Source organism: Natator depressus, chromosome 1 (assembly GCF_965152275.1).
Source record: "Natator depressus isolate rNatDep1 chromosome 1, rNatDep2.hap1, whole genome shotgun sequence".
Classification (NCBI taxonomy): Eukaryota; Metazoa; Chordata; order Testudines; family Cheloniidae; genus Natator; species Natator depressus.
Window position 1 is genome coordinate 267,183,044 of NC_134234.1, and position 14,640 is coordinate 267,197,683.

At 42.6% G+C, this 14,640-nt stretch overlaps 1 protein-coding gene and 1 long non-coding RNA gene across 4 annotated transcripts in view; one reads left to right on the forward strand and one right to left on the reverse strand.

Moving 5' to 3' along the window:
* NUDT4 (nudix hydrolase 4) overlaps positions 1-6,359 on the reverse strand; it is a 53,469-nt gene extending 47,110 nt beyond the window's left edge. For both annotated transcript variants that reach the window (XM_074941911.1, XM_074941910.1), the window contains exon 1: positions 6,202-6,359. In XM_074941911.1, the coding sequence (XP_074798012.1) occupies positions 6,202-6,300 (99 nt within the window). In that variant the 5' untranslated portion in view covers positions 6,301-6,359. The remainder of the gene's footprint in view (positions 1-6,201) is intronic.
* A 449-nt stretch (positions 6,360-6,808) lies between these two features.
* LOC141980573 (uncharacterized) overlaps positions 6,809-14,640 on the forward strand; it is a 75,510-nt gene continuing 67,678 nt past the window's right edge. For both annotated transcript variants that reach the window (XR_012637580.1, XR_012637579.1), the window contains exons 1-2: positions 6,809-6,937; positions 10,575-10,686. This is a non-coding gene — a long non-coding RNA (uncharacterized LOC141980573). The remainder of the gene's footprint in view (positions 6,938-10,574; positions 10,687-14,640) is intronic.

Genomic DNA, 14,640 nt, shown 5'->3' on the forward strand with positions numbered 1-14,640 from the left:
CTTAGTTATCAGTGTAACTCTGGTCACCACACTTGCTCCAGAGAGCCTTTTTCTACTTCGCAACAAACTAAATTGGAAAAAAGCACTCTTATTCTGCAGTAACTGTCCATATGGGAAGTTATACTGATAATTACAACAGTATAGTTATGCCAGTAAATGTTCCCACATAGGCAAGCCCTAAGACCGTGGTTCTCAGCCAGGGGTACACATACTTCTGAGGCATGCAGCAGTCTTCCACGGGGTATATCAATTCATCTAGATATTTGCCTCGTTTTACAACAGGCTACATAAAAGTCAGTACAAGCTAAAATTTCATACACAGAAAATGAGAAAGTAAGCAATTTTTCAGTAAGTGTGCTGTGATGCTTTTGTATTTTTATGTCTGATTTTGCAAGCAAGTAGTTTAAGTGAGATGAAACTTGGGGGTACACAAAACAAATCAGACTCCTGAAAGGAGTACTGTAGTCTGGAAAGGTTGAGAACCACTGCCCTAAGACATCAATATATGTGAAATGCTACTTAATAAAACCTTAGATGCACAACCTGATAGCATTGGTCCACCCCATTTTTCAGGGAAAGCTTCCTGTTTGCTAGTGGCAAAGAAGGTAAGATATTTAAGTTTTACCTAAAGTTTGGGGGCATTGTTTTCTTCAGTTCCATGTAAAGTGCCACAGAGTGGTTGCCATGCTAAATTCATGATCATGTTACTATGACAGAACAGCAAAGCAGTCTTTTTGGCTGATGTGATTTAACATGAAATGCTAAAAGGTGCCGCTCTTAACTCACACAACACTAAGTAGCTGTATTTGTGAATGGGCTAAAAAGTCACTTTTTACAAATATTTCATTGTTTGTAACTTCATTAGCTACATTTACACTGTTATAGTTATCAAAACTTTAAATTGAAAGTTTACCTGCATTTTAGACCGTATTAAAGTTAGATTAAACAATGTGGAGTAATCAGCATGCAGCTGCTGCATTGAAAGGTGACCTCCAAAGGAAAAAAAGAAAGAGTTTGCCCTTATGTTGTATGAAGGCCAGAAAGGTCTCAAACTCTTCCGGTTGCGCCGCCTTCCCCCTTCATACACACCCCACACCCATCCACCCTTGGAAACAAAACGTGGAAGTTTAGCCTAACTTTGGAGGTCCCAAATTGGGAAGTTGTGCTCTCCTTAACTGATGATTCAGGAATGTTGACAGACATTCCCAATTATTTGTAAAGCATTTAAGTTAAATTAGTGTTCAATAAATAAAAATATCCTTCCATTTAATCACTTTCACTATCTTTGTACCTGTGATCACATGATCCTACTAGTCCTACAGTTGTACCCCAAGCTGTACTCTACTTGCCCAATTTTGTTACAATCTTAAATCCATCCTGAGTACAAACTGTTGTAACCAGGTTCCCCGATTATTTATTTATTTTTTTTAATTGTAGTGCTGAAAGGCCCCACACCATAACAGGGTGGTGTGGCCAACATTACTTACAGGTGACATGAACTCAAGTTCCTTTACATATGTTAATACCCAAGAGCTTGAACAGGACCGTCTTTGTATGGTTAAGCTAGACAGATCTATACTCTACTGAAAATTGGTTGAGAAAATTAAAATGACAAAGACTTAGATCACTATGCAAACATCTCCCTCACCTTAAACGCACACCACAGCCATACCAAACAGGATCTCACTTGAGCTTGAATAATGAGCCCAAATTGCAGCAGAATGTGGTACTGAATTACCAGTAAAAACCATAATCACTTTGGGCTCTTTGCAAGAGCCATTTTTCCTCTTCGTGTTGTGCTTACCGCCGCTTGTAGTTAGTGGGGAAAGAGTGTGGTTTATGGATCAGCATGCCAATATTTCCTTTGCAGAAGTAGGAAGAAGTTCCATACCTTTGAGAATCATTCAGTTGTGGGTAAAATAATTTCACTGCTTTAGGGAGGACCAATTAAATATCACTGACCTGTCTTGGCATTAAGATACCTAGAAGAGCACATTACATTTTTTGCAGAGGAGAGGTTTTGCTTCTAGGTATTTGATTTTATTAGTATTTAAATTTAGAGAGTGGCTCCAAAATTCTTTAGGTCCAACGAAATCAAAAACTTAACAGGTCAAACTGGTCAAATATCGTAAAAAGAAAAAAGAAAAGGAGTACTTGTGGCACCTTAGAGACTAACCAGTTTATTTGAGCATGAGCTTTCGTGAGCTACGGCTCACTTCATCGGATGCATAGCATATCGTGGAAACTGCAGAAGACATTATATACACACAGAGACCATGAAACAAAACTTCCTCCCACCCCACTGTCCTGCTGCTAACAGCTTATCTAAAGTGATCATCAAGGAAGGCCATTTCCAGCACAAATCAAGGTTTTCTCACTCTTCCCCCCCCCCCCCCACACACACAGACACACATACAAACTCACTCTCCTGCTGGTAATAGCCCATTATAGAACACTACAAAACCAAGACCATCCTCTATCAAGCCAGCACTAACAGAAAACTCCACTGAACAAAAACTTTGCAATATACCTGTGAACAAATTCTACTCTGACAGTTAAGGGAGCAGAATATGTTCCAGTCAAAAGCCCTATGCCCCCAGATTTAGGTATTATATACTGCCTAAAGCACATTTCAGACACTCAATTAGGACTTTTATTTACTGGGGGAAATGGTGGTTTTAAAAACAAGGTCACTGTTTTTTAAAATTAAGTTAAACATGACATCTTGATGAGACAAGATGGGTAAGGAAATATCTTTTATTGAACCTTGTGTCGCTAATATCCTGAGACCAACACGGATGCAACAGCGCATATGACACCTTAATGTCAGATTAGCTAATTTTTAAAAACACACTCCCATAATCAAGACAGGGTATGTGGCCATGTTTTCTAGGCAAAAGAACGCATTTTTAACATGTATTAGCTAAATATTAAAATATTAGTGTACAGAAGACATCTGTGTTTTTAAACACAGCTCAGATAAAGTTTCAAAACTACACCTTTTTTCCTAGTGCAGACATATCCTAAGTGACTGCAGTCTGCAGGGATGCAACATGAACAGAACTGGTCTTTCAAATGCACAGAAGCTAGACAGATTTTTACATCAAAGCTAACCATTTGGAAAGTTCATTCAATCCAGGCCTGTACAGAAGAAAAAGTGATCCTACTAATAAGGAGACATTGTTCGAAACAGCTCAGACGAAATCAGGCAGGAGATCCTTCTATTTTATTAAGTTCCCCACAAAAAAGAATACAGAGATCAATAAGGAGCTACAATACAAAAGGAGGCAAACATTCACTACATGTACATGCTAGTTGCTTCTTTGAGCTTTTATATTATGCTATACAGTAAATGCTTTTATATATGATGCTACATAGGCAACAACATTGCTTTTAAGAAATGTATTGACATTCAACGTAAGTCAAAATAGATAACCTGTGCATCTTTCCATACACTTCTGGTTTGGGGAGTTTGCCAGCCTTGAATATGGTAAATAAAAGATTTAATTTACAATCTGACTGCATCACATTTAAAAAAGTGTACACTCTCAGGGTGTCCTGGACAGTACCAAAAAGAGGTTAATGCATGCTAAATGCAGATATGGATGAACTCTAATTACAGCAGCTAATTGTTTGGAATTTACTGCAGCACTTGGCAAGCCCCATCTCAAAAGCAAACTGGGGAGGCTATACTAGAGAGTACACCCCAAGTGTTCCTGAAAGCACTAGGCTAAGTAATATGAACAAGTGATGAACATACACCAGAAGCCTAACAAGAGGTTTGAGGAACACAAAGAATCTAATGAAATTAAGAATTTTAAGTTACTGCTTTTTCATACCTTCTATTGAGGTTACATGATATAGTTCACGTGACTTAAGAGTTAATTCAACAAATGACTAGCTGTTCAATGGAGTTGTCTGGGTGGAAAGGAGTATGTGGAATGTAAAGAAACAGTATATTTCTGAACACCTAAACTAAGGCCACGTCTACACCAGCACTTATGTCAGCAAAACTTTTGTTGCTCTGGGGTGTGAAAAAACAGGTTCTGTCTACACTGCAATTAAACACCTACAACTGGCTAATGTCACCTGATTCAGTGAGACAAGAAAGCTGTAACAGTGCTGAACAAAACAGGTGTTTGGGCACCAAGAAAGGCAAAAACCAGCAGTTCCTGAGTACTGAGCTAGGCACTCAAATTTGAGAAAAACAACTGCAGAAGCACTGAAGTGTGCCAGAACACCTGAAGTGCTGCTGGGATCCAACGAAAAGGTGGTGCAATAGCTGAGGAGACATGGAGCTTGTCTACACCTACAATGCTGCTGTAGCACTTAGTGAAGATGCTCCCGACCAGAGAAAGCACGAGCACTATCTACACTGGGAGTCTGGTTAGTATAACTCCATTCCCCAGGGGTGTGGATTTTTCACACCCTTGAGCAACACAGTTATACTGACAAGTTTGTAGTGTGAACCAGGGCATAGTCTCTTGTAGGTTGCTCCTTTGCAAACCCTGGTAAAGGAGGAATTGAGTGGAATGTCCAGAAGTTAGGATAGTCTCCCCAGCTATTGCAGACCTCAAGGGTCAATACTCTGATAAGGAACTCCTGCTGTCTCAAACTAAGGTGCCATGTCCTAGGAATAAGAAACCTGCAAGATGGTATCTTTAGAAAAGACATCTTCCCATATGCAGATGAAGGGGGGGGAGAGAACATCCAAGTCTTAAATTTCTGGTAGATAGTTTCATGACCATTTTAGTTATTTAAAAACAATATTAACTCAAGTTTCTAGTGTTCATGCTTCCAAGTCACAGATAATGTCCAATTACATTGTGCAATGCAACCATCAAAAAAAGTTCTTAAATGACTGCCTGTGCAATTGACCTTGATTAAGGGTACAGAACTTTGTTGCCGCCTATATTTGCTGCAACATAAGACCCTGCTCACATCTAAATTCACCATTTCAACTTTCCTCTAAAATTCAGTGCAATGGAGAAAATGTCTATGAAATATTTTTGAACTGTAAAGTGTTCATTCTCCACAAAACTCTGTGCTAAAGACTCAAAGTTCTCTCAATGAGAAGTAAAAATCCAAGACAACTACACAAATTCACTAGAAGGGCACAATCAGGTTTATCCCAAATTCATCATAACACTATGTTGTCACATAGCAAGCATGCCTCATCTTCAAATATATGCAGTACAATCTGTTAAATTACAAATCCCCTTACCAAATGTTTGGTAAAAAAGTGCAAATAATGAATATACATTTAATTAAGAGAAAGTCAGCATTTAAGAAGTTACTGTAAGCTAATCATGTTCTGGTTAACGTCAGCACGAAGACTGCTGTACAGTCAAGTCATAATTCTAAATAACCTACAAACTAAGAAAACAATAGATTCAGAGAAACCGTTTTCGCCCACTATAACGATTCTGGCCACAAAGCAGAGCTGGTGCCGCCTATCTGTCAGCACTCCGCTTTACACGCTGGGTTTGTTGATTATAAAATGGTGACAGTCCCAAATATCTGTCCCCCGAAATAATGAAGTTGAAACACATGAAAGAAAGTAATCCAAGTGATGTTTCGCTACGTTATACTTTGAAAGAGAAACATCTCTTCGCCTGCTGGAGCCCGACGGGTGCGCAAGTGGAACGAGACGCCCGGGAGGGCGATGCGCACGGGTTATGCCGAGATGATGCCGCTTTTGCCACATGCGCGGAACCAGTGATGTGAACAGACGGCTTTTAGCCCCCATTCACCGTACAACAGCCGAGAGGTCTGAGACCCCCCCCCCCCGCAACCTTTCTTCACAGCGTCACCGGGACATGTTCTGTCTGAAACCCGGAGCTGGCCGCCCGCCTCCCAGCGCCCCGGCTCGCCAGGGCGAAGCGCCGCGCTAGGACCGGCGCCCTAGACCGCAAAGCGATCCGATCGGGCCTTAGGCAAGCGCCGCGGAGCCTGGGAGGGACTGCGTCTCGCACCCAACCATGCGGCTGCCGCTACCCTGCCCCAGGGCCAGGGAAGTGGAAAGAGAGCGGGACTCCCCACGGAACAGCCCCTTCCCCCGACACCCCGCGCGGGACAAAGGGACCGGCGGGGACGGGCGATGGGAGCCCCGCAGCCTGGCTCCGGCGCGGGGAACCGGCCCCCGCCCCACCCCAGTGCCCAGCTCACGGCCCTGCCCCGCCGCTGCCCCGGGCCGCTCACCTCGTCCTCCCGCTCGCTGCGGAAGCACAGACACGCCGCCCGCTTCTTGAAGCCCTCCCGGTCGTAGGTCCGCGTTTGGTTCGGCTTCAGCTTCATCATAGAGGCGGAGGTGCCCCGGCCGCCGCCCACCCCAAGCCCCGGCGCGCCCGGCAGACGCGGCCCCGCTCCGCCCGGCACCGGCCGCGGCCAAGCTCCGCTCGGTCCCGGCGGGGAAGCGTCTCTCACAGGAGCGAGGCGCCGGCGCCACCGCTGCTGCTACCGCCTAGGGAGCCGCGCCATGGAGCCCGCCCGTTGCCCTGCCCAGCCCAGCCTAGCGGCTCCCTGCGCTGCCCGGCTCCGAGCGCCGCGGCGGCAGCCCCTGCGCCCACTATTTAACTGTAACGCACATTCCTGCGCCCGCGCGGCCCCCCGCGCGCCACCGCCTCCCCGCCGCACTGCGCAGGCGCCGCCAGGCCTGGGGAGGGGCGGGGGAGCGGAGCGCGCGCGCGTGAGAGAGAGAGAGGAGGGGGAGGGAGCTCAGAGGCGGGAGGGGCTGGCGAGGCGGGGGGAGGCGAGCAGAGCTGGAGCACAAGGGGAGGGGAGGGAAGGGGAGGACGGGGCGTAGTAGCGCCGGCTGGAAGCGATGAGTGGCAGCTGGAGGGAGAGGCCAGTCCGTCACTGGATGGTGTCCTGAGTGCGGAGCAGGGACCGAGGCACTGGTGGATGTGGCCCATCCTTCTCTCTGCTTAGTCAACCGGTAGGCCGGGTCTACTTAGTGGTTTAGCTATAGCCTAAGTGCTGGAAGTAGGGATGCTGCCGCAACCCTTGGCTTGAAGTAGTTTCCATCATATACATGGTTTACAGTTTGGGTCAATGGCTCTCAGCACCCCGAGCTGTAGATTCACTCCTGTGCAAGTTCCTGGCATGCAAGGAGCTGTGTTGCGGGGAGGGCTCTTTTTGCCAATATAACTTTGTGGGTGCTAGGGCTTTTTCTAGCAGGGTTGTGTTGACTGGGGTTGATCATGCTCCGACTGTCTTAGCTACGCTGGCAAAAATTTTAAGCATAGACCAGGCCTAAAAAAGATAAGTCTGGCAAACGGCTGTCAGAATGCCCATTTAAGGGTTTGCACGGGAATAACTAAGGGTTTGTCTACACAAGCTTTTTCCAGTTATACTAGTAGTTAAACTGCTATACAGGTATAACTCTCCCATATGAACACTCTTATTCTGGAATAAGCGTGGCTTTTTTGGCTAAGGGCTTGGCTACACTTGCGAGTTAAAGCACAATAAAGGAGCCCCGGGTGCACTAGCTCACTACCCATTCGCACTGGCAAGACACGTAGAGCACTCTGACTCCGCGGCTACAGCGCTCCTGGTACTCCACCTTGGCGAGTGGAATAACATTTGCTGCACCCCCGCTGGAGAGCCGCAGCGCCAGCATGAACAAGGTGTTGCTTTACTGTGCTCTGATCAGCCTCTGGAAATGTCCCATAATCCCCTTAAATCAAGTGGCCACTCTTGTCATTGTTTGGAATCAGCTGTAGGAATGCGGAAATGCCCGTTGAAAGCTCTGTTTCTGACAGCCAGCTGCTTGTCTCCTCCGAGACAAAGCAACCATTACTGTGGAATGCTGTGTGTGAGAGAGCGAGGCGGGGGAGTGAGGGGGGTCTGAACTTACAAGACGGCATGCTGACATGCTCTCAGCCCCCCAAAAACCCACTCTCTCTCCCCTCACATCCACACAACACACTCCCTGTCACACTCCACCATCACCCCCATTTGAAAAGCACCTTGCAGCCACTTGGATGCTGGGATAGCTGCCCATAATGCACCACTCCCAATGCCGCTGTAAGTGCCGCAAATGTGGCCACGCCAGAGCGCTTGAAGCTGTCCATGTGGACAGACTGCAGCGCCTTCCCTACTGTGCTCTACAAAGGCTGGTTTAACTCAAAGCTCTCTACATCTCCAAGTGTAGCCATGCTCTAAGGCCTGGTCTACACTAGGAAATTAAGTCAATATAACTATGTTGTTCCCATGTGTGAAAAATCCACACCCAAGTGATGCAGTTAAACTGGTCTAAGCCCCAGTGTAGACTCGGGGCTTCTCGGCCTTTTGGCTAAGATCAAATGCAAGGACGACAGGAAAGTTCACTGAAGTGCTAAAGTGGTGGAGCTGCAGCATTTTACGTGTAGACAAGCCCTTAGTTTAAAACACTTTCAAAGTGACATAAGCTAAACTGGAAAAAGGCACTAGACTTAAGCTATGTCTACACTAGCACTTTTGTTGGTAAAACTTTTGTCAGTCAGGGGTGTGAAAAAAACATCCCCCGATCAACAAGTTTCACTAACAAAAGTGCCGGTGGGGACAGCACTATGTCGGCAGGAGATGCTCTCCTGCCAACATAACTACCTCTGCTTCTTAGGTTTAATTTTGCTGGCAGGAGAGCTTTTTCCTCTTGGCATAAAGTAGCTACATAGGAGACCTTACAGCTGTAGCAGTACAGCTGTGCCATTGTAAAATCCGTAGTCTAGCATAGCCTGATTCCAGAATAAGAGTGTTCAGGCAGGGAGATATACCAGTATAACTATAGAGCTTTAAATTCATACCCTACCTTACGCCAGTATAACTTCCCCATGTAGACAAGCCCTAAATCAATTTGAAATCTGATTTTAGTTAAACTGGGGCAAGTTCTGGCTGTAGACCAACCTCAATTATTACAATTCTGCAAACTCACGGAAACATCATGCCATTGGTTTTATCTGAGGCCTGATCTACTCTATAAACTTTGGCCAGTAATGTCTCTTATGGTGTGTGTTTTTTATGACATATTTATACAGACAAAAGCCCTCGTGTAGATGCAGTTGTACCAGCAAAATGCTTTTACCAGTTAAGTTTTCTTTGGGGAACTGGTATAGCCCATGCATCTACACAAAAGGAGGAGTTACCAATATAGCTATACAGGCAAACCCTTTCTAGTAATACTGTGCTGATTTAATAATTCTTCAGAGAAGTGTGAGCTGGCCAGTCATCTGGATGGGTGTTAATATAGATGCCTGTTAGTGGTAATTTAAAATGTCAGCATTAACTATTTCACTTTGATCAAAGTATGTAGAAGGAAGTGGGAAGATCTGAACAATTTGCTGTGAGTGGCACAGTATTGTCAATCTCAAGTACTCAAAAATCCTGAATCAGCTGCTAAAATCATCAGGTTCACTTGATTTGAGGCAAGACCATCACTGCCTAACCCAAGGAAGTTCTTTACACAGACATCTTCAAAACAGCTTCATGCTGCTCTCTCTGCACATTTACATAGCATTACTATTAGGATTTGGCCTTACAGCTGCATTCTTCTGGTCCAATGAAGATCACAAAGTCCAGGATGAAGCATATGAGAACTCAGAACAAAACATTTTTAATCAAGGCAGTCTGGCTGTGCACTGAATTTGCAGAGGAAATCAGGCAGTGCAGATTGACTGTCTTCATGAAATGTTGCAAAACCTTCATCTTTGAAAAAGTCACTGTAAGAATTTTACACTCACTATACTGACACCTTCTTCTACTCCATAATCCCTAAAAACAAGCAAACAAAAACTTACCTGAAATGGAGGTTTTTACCCCCAAAAGGGGAAAGAACTAGCAACTGCATGAACTCCCATGGGGACTACTGTATTATTATTGATTTTATGTGGAAGGTGTTTGGCTACTACGGTGATGGGCAGAAGTATAAAATCCTAAAATAGATTGAGTCTTGGTTCCATTTCAGCCATTTTATATCTCTTAGTGCAAAGTAGCTGGATACACAGACCCCTGGTTGAGAACCACTGCTCTAGTGGCAGGGGCATGAAGAGAACAACAGCCTAGGACTACTATCAGTTACTCTGTTAGCTCCCTTGGCAGAAATCTATGCTGTGAATCTAAAGGTCCAAACCCTGCTGATGACTTAAGTTTGGGATCCACATGATCAGATTTCTGTTTTTTCAGTTTGTTTTCTAAGAAACTTAGGAAAGTAAACCCAAAATAAACAAACAAATAAAACATTAAAATAACATTAAGTTTGCAAAGTCAGAGACTCAAAAGTTGGAAAATACCAGCATTAAGGTTGCTTGTGCAGCATGCACTATGATTCAGTATTTAATTACATGATTGTGTGCTATTTTTTGCACACTCAGTGCACAGGATGGACCTACGCTGGGTATGAATCAGGACTGTGTAGTGAATAAGGTTGTTGGCACTAGTACCCCTTTATCATTTGTTGCAAAAGCTGCTGAATGAAAGCCTGGAGAATTGGACTCTATCCCTGCCTCTGCAACAGAGTTCCTATGAGAATACTAGTCTTAACAAGTTGAGCCAAAATTTTCACAGTTAGCCACTAATTGTGTATTCCTCATTTTCAGAGTGTTGAACATGAAACACCTGAGGTCAGATTTGCAGAAGTGCTGAGCACTCACAACTTCACCTGAAGTCAATTGACACTGTATTTTGAGCATATAATGTCCTATTAAAATGGTAAGTACTCTGGAAAATCAGAGCCTTAGATGTCTTAAGCTATCTATCCAAGTTTAGTGCATACTTTTGACAGTTTTGGGCCTCAATCTCTCTGTGTCTCCATTCTCCCACTGTAAAAGGATATGGATGGGTGTTAAAACCACCTCACCTTACAGGGGCATTGTGAAGATAAATTCATCAATATTTGTGAAGTACTCAGATACTATAGTGAAAGCACCTTAGAAATTCCCATGAGGTAATTAATTTTGTATTCAGCGCAGGGTTTGAAGGTCTGTGGTAAATAAGGGCTGTGTCTGCCCTACAAAGTTTTGCCAGCATAGCTATGGCAGCTAGGAGAGAAATTCACACCCCCTAAGCAACATATCTATGCCAGCAGAACCCCTAGAGTAGATACACAACTATACTAACAGAAGAGTGCCTTTGTCTGCATAGCTAACATTAGCCATCACTGACAATTTTAAAATCAAGATTGGATGTTTTTCTGAAATATATAATCTAGGCATTATTTTGGGGAAGTTCTATGGCCTGTGTTATATAGGAGGTCAGACTAGATAATCACAATGGTCCTTCTGGCCTTGGAATCAATGAGGTGGGATAGCTACATGGGTAGAAGAACTCCTTTGCCAGCATTTGCTGCATCTCCATCAGGAGGCTTTGCTGGCATAGCTCTACCCCAAAGGCTCTGTAGTGGAGACAAGCCTGCCTGTTTCTACGTGTTGAATGAGGAGAATAGAAAGAAGTATTGAGTAATTACCCATTCATTGACTTGGCAACCATAACATTCTCTTTACATAGTTTAATATAGTATAGATAAACATAGCGTGTACATAGTCTTTCTGTGTATATGTAAAAAGTTTTCCTGTATAGACTGTTAGCAAAGCAGTTGTGCTCACATGTTCTTTTGGGACACCCCTTGAGCTCCAGGAGTTGGAATCCTCCTCAGATGGTAACTTTAGGGCCTGGCTACACTGGAAACTTCAAAGCGCTGTAACGGGAGTACTCCCATGGCAGCGCTTTGAAGTGTGAGAGTGTGGTCGCGCGCAAGTGCTGGGAGAGAGCTCCCCCAGTGCTCCTGGTAATCCACCTCCATGAGGGGATTAGCTCTGAGCGCTGGGAGCGTGCCGGAGCCTGTTTACACTGGCACTTTAAAGTGCTGTGACTTGCTGCGCTCAGGGGGGTGATTTTTCATACCCCTGAGTCAGCAAGTTAGAGCGCTATAAAATGTGAGTGTAGCCAAGCCCTCACTTTTGTCCCCTACCCCAATTCAATAAGGTATTTAACTTCAGATACATGAGTAGTCCCACTGTGTTCAACATAATTACTCAGGTAATTAAGGGACCTGAGTCATTCTGCTTTTCTAAAAAGATAATCTTGCAGGATTCTTAGGCCTGGTCTACACCTAAAATTTAGGTCAACCTAGTTATGTTGCTCAGGGGTGTGAAAAATTCACACCCGAGAGACGTAGTTAAGGTGACCTAGCTCTGGTATAGATTTGGCTAGGTTGACGGAAGAATTCTTCTATTGATCTAGCTACCACCTCTTGGGGAGCTGCGTTACCTATGCCAGCAGGAGAACTCCCTGCCCTTCAGGGTCAAAAAACTTTAAAAACTAGGTAGTTCCATTAATATTGTATTAATGAGATAAGAGCCAGGAATAAGAATCCTGCAAGATGATGCATTCAGAGAAGCAGGATAACAATGTGTGTAATTCCTTTTAAACTTTAGATTCATAGTAGCTAGAGATGGAAAAGACCTATTACCTCATCTAGTCCATATCCTTTCTAAAGCATCAACAGTATATTCTTCTGTGTTTTGTCCAGTCAGTGTTGCCAATTCTTATGATTTAATCATGAGTCTCATAGTTTGTGTTTTCCCAGAAGCCTTAGTTTCGAGAGGCTTGTGATTAGGCTTTCATTTAAAAGTTTCTAACCCGTCTAGTTGTGGAAAAAAGCTTGAAAATGTGACCCAAGCATATACTAAAGATTCAAAAAACAGAAGGGAAGTAAGAACACATTTCTTTTTTAAAATTACACAGTTTTGAGGAGCCTGAGTCATGATTTTTGAACATCATGGTCTAGTTTTAAATGTCTGGAGTGATGTGGCTTCCATTACGGATGGAAATCTGAAATTATTATAGATTTTGTAATCTTTAAAGTCTATTTTTTTTAAAGTTACAAGTTTTGACCATTTTATGGTCTTGTAATTGTAAAAAGGCCATGTTATTTAGAATTACATATCATTAAACTTTAGAATTTTAAACCAGTAGCTGTAATGTGGAGCCCTTATGGCATATTTTAAAAGAAATAAAGTAAATAATGGTTATACATTGTATATTACCATGCAGTCACAGTATCTGTCACTTGTATTTCAACTTCGTAATGATTCAAAATAATATTTTATTAAAGTGTCTCTGTTTGGAGCTCATACAATAACATAATGATTTGGTTATAAAGTAAAATTGGACACCTTGAATTCAAATTTATTTAGAACTAGTTTACACAATGTTATATGTAATGATGATGTAACAAAGGTTCAAAAAGCCTTGGTAATCAAACAAAAATAGATCTCCAACTAGTTTTAACTAAAATCTTGAGTGAAGCAAAGTTTACCTTGGTGTGACTATGAGCAAACCTTTTCTTCCTTGAGATTGAAGAAATGGTTTAAAAATTTACAGATGTAGGTTTTCTGAATTTTGACCTACATTTTATTGCCCAGATTAGAAACTGCAGGGTTTAATAACTGTGTTCTGGGAATTGATACCAGAAAAAAATATATTTTGCACTCATGTAGTTTATTATGATTAATAAAAATAAGATATTTGTGTTGGAGGTGCTTTAGTCATTTGTTTACCATTTATCCTGAAAACAGAGAAAGCCCAACTTTGTTCTCAAATCAGTGAGTCAGATTAATTAGATCTCATTGTTTTTAACTGTCTTCATGCTAAATTGCCATTTGTTCCTTCATGATTATAACCCTTTTTGGTATATCATCAGTTAGACTGCCACAGAAATGCTATAGTCCAGAGGTAAACAACCTCTTTGGAGCACACTGAATGCCTCGGAGAATACTATATCCTAATTCAGCTGCATCACAACCCAGTAAAGAGGCTGCCCTGTAATCATATCAATAAAATTTACCAAGAATTGTAGTGATCAGGAATAGGAAGGTCAACTAGACAGTCATATTGCGGAACTTTTATCTCCTTTTCTATGCCAGGACACAGCCTTAACTGTATTTTCTTTATCTTAAAAAAAGGTTCAGAGTGAGGGAAGAGCAAAGATTCATTAGCTAGGTTCTTATTTTAACACAGTTCACCTTTCCCACGTTACAAATGAAATGGGTGATGTTTCTTCTGAGATTTAATAATGCCACTTTGTGTTAGCCCTGATGAAGTGATCAAGAGAAATGCCAATCTATTTTCACTGTAAATAGAGAATCTCTATGATGCTTTCACCAGTTATGAATGTGCCAACATTAGACTTACAACCTTTGTAAATGCCACTGCCATCAGAGAAGCCTACCAAGAAACACACACATGCTTCTTTAATTAACATGCAACATAGGAAACTAGTAAATATTTATTTCCAACTATTACTCCCCATTAAAGCAGTTTTTAATACTAGGTCCTATGTTCCTTAGCCCCAGATCTACAATCTGTTTTCTTGAATCTAATATACTAGAAAAATATTTTTTTTAAATTCAAAATGTACAGGTTTACCAGATATGTGGATTGAACTTTCAGTATGCATATCACCACTTTTATTCAGACTGAACCATTGCAGTTGTTGATAATCATATCTCCAACCAATTTGTTATTGAGAGGCAGGTCAAACGGCCTGGGTGATAGTTCTGTGATTCTGTTACTGAAAATTATAATCTTTGTATTCCTGTGAAGATAGCTACTCTCTTAAAAATGTCACAAGATACTTCAGATGCTATTTATCCATAAAACAAC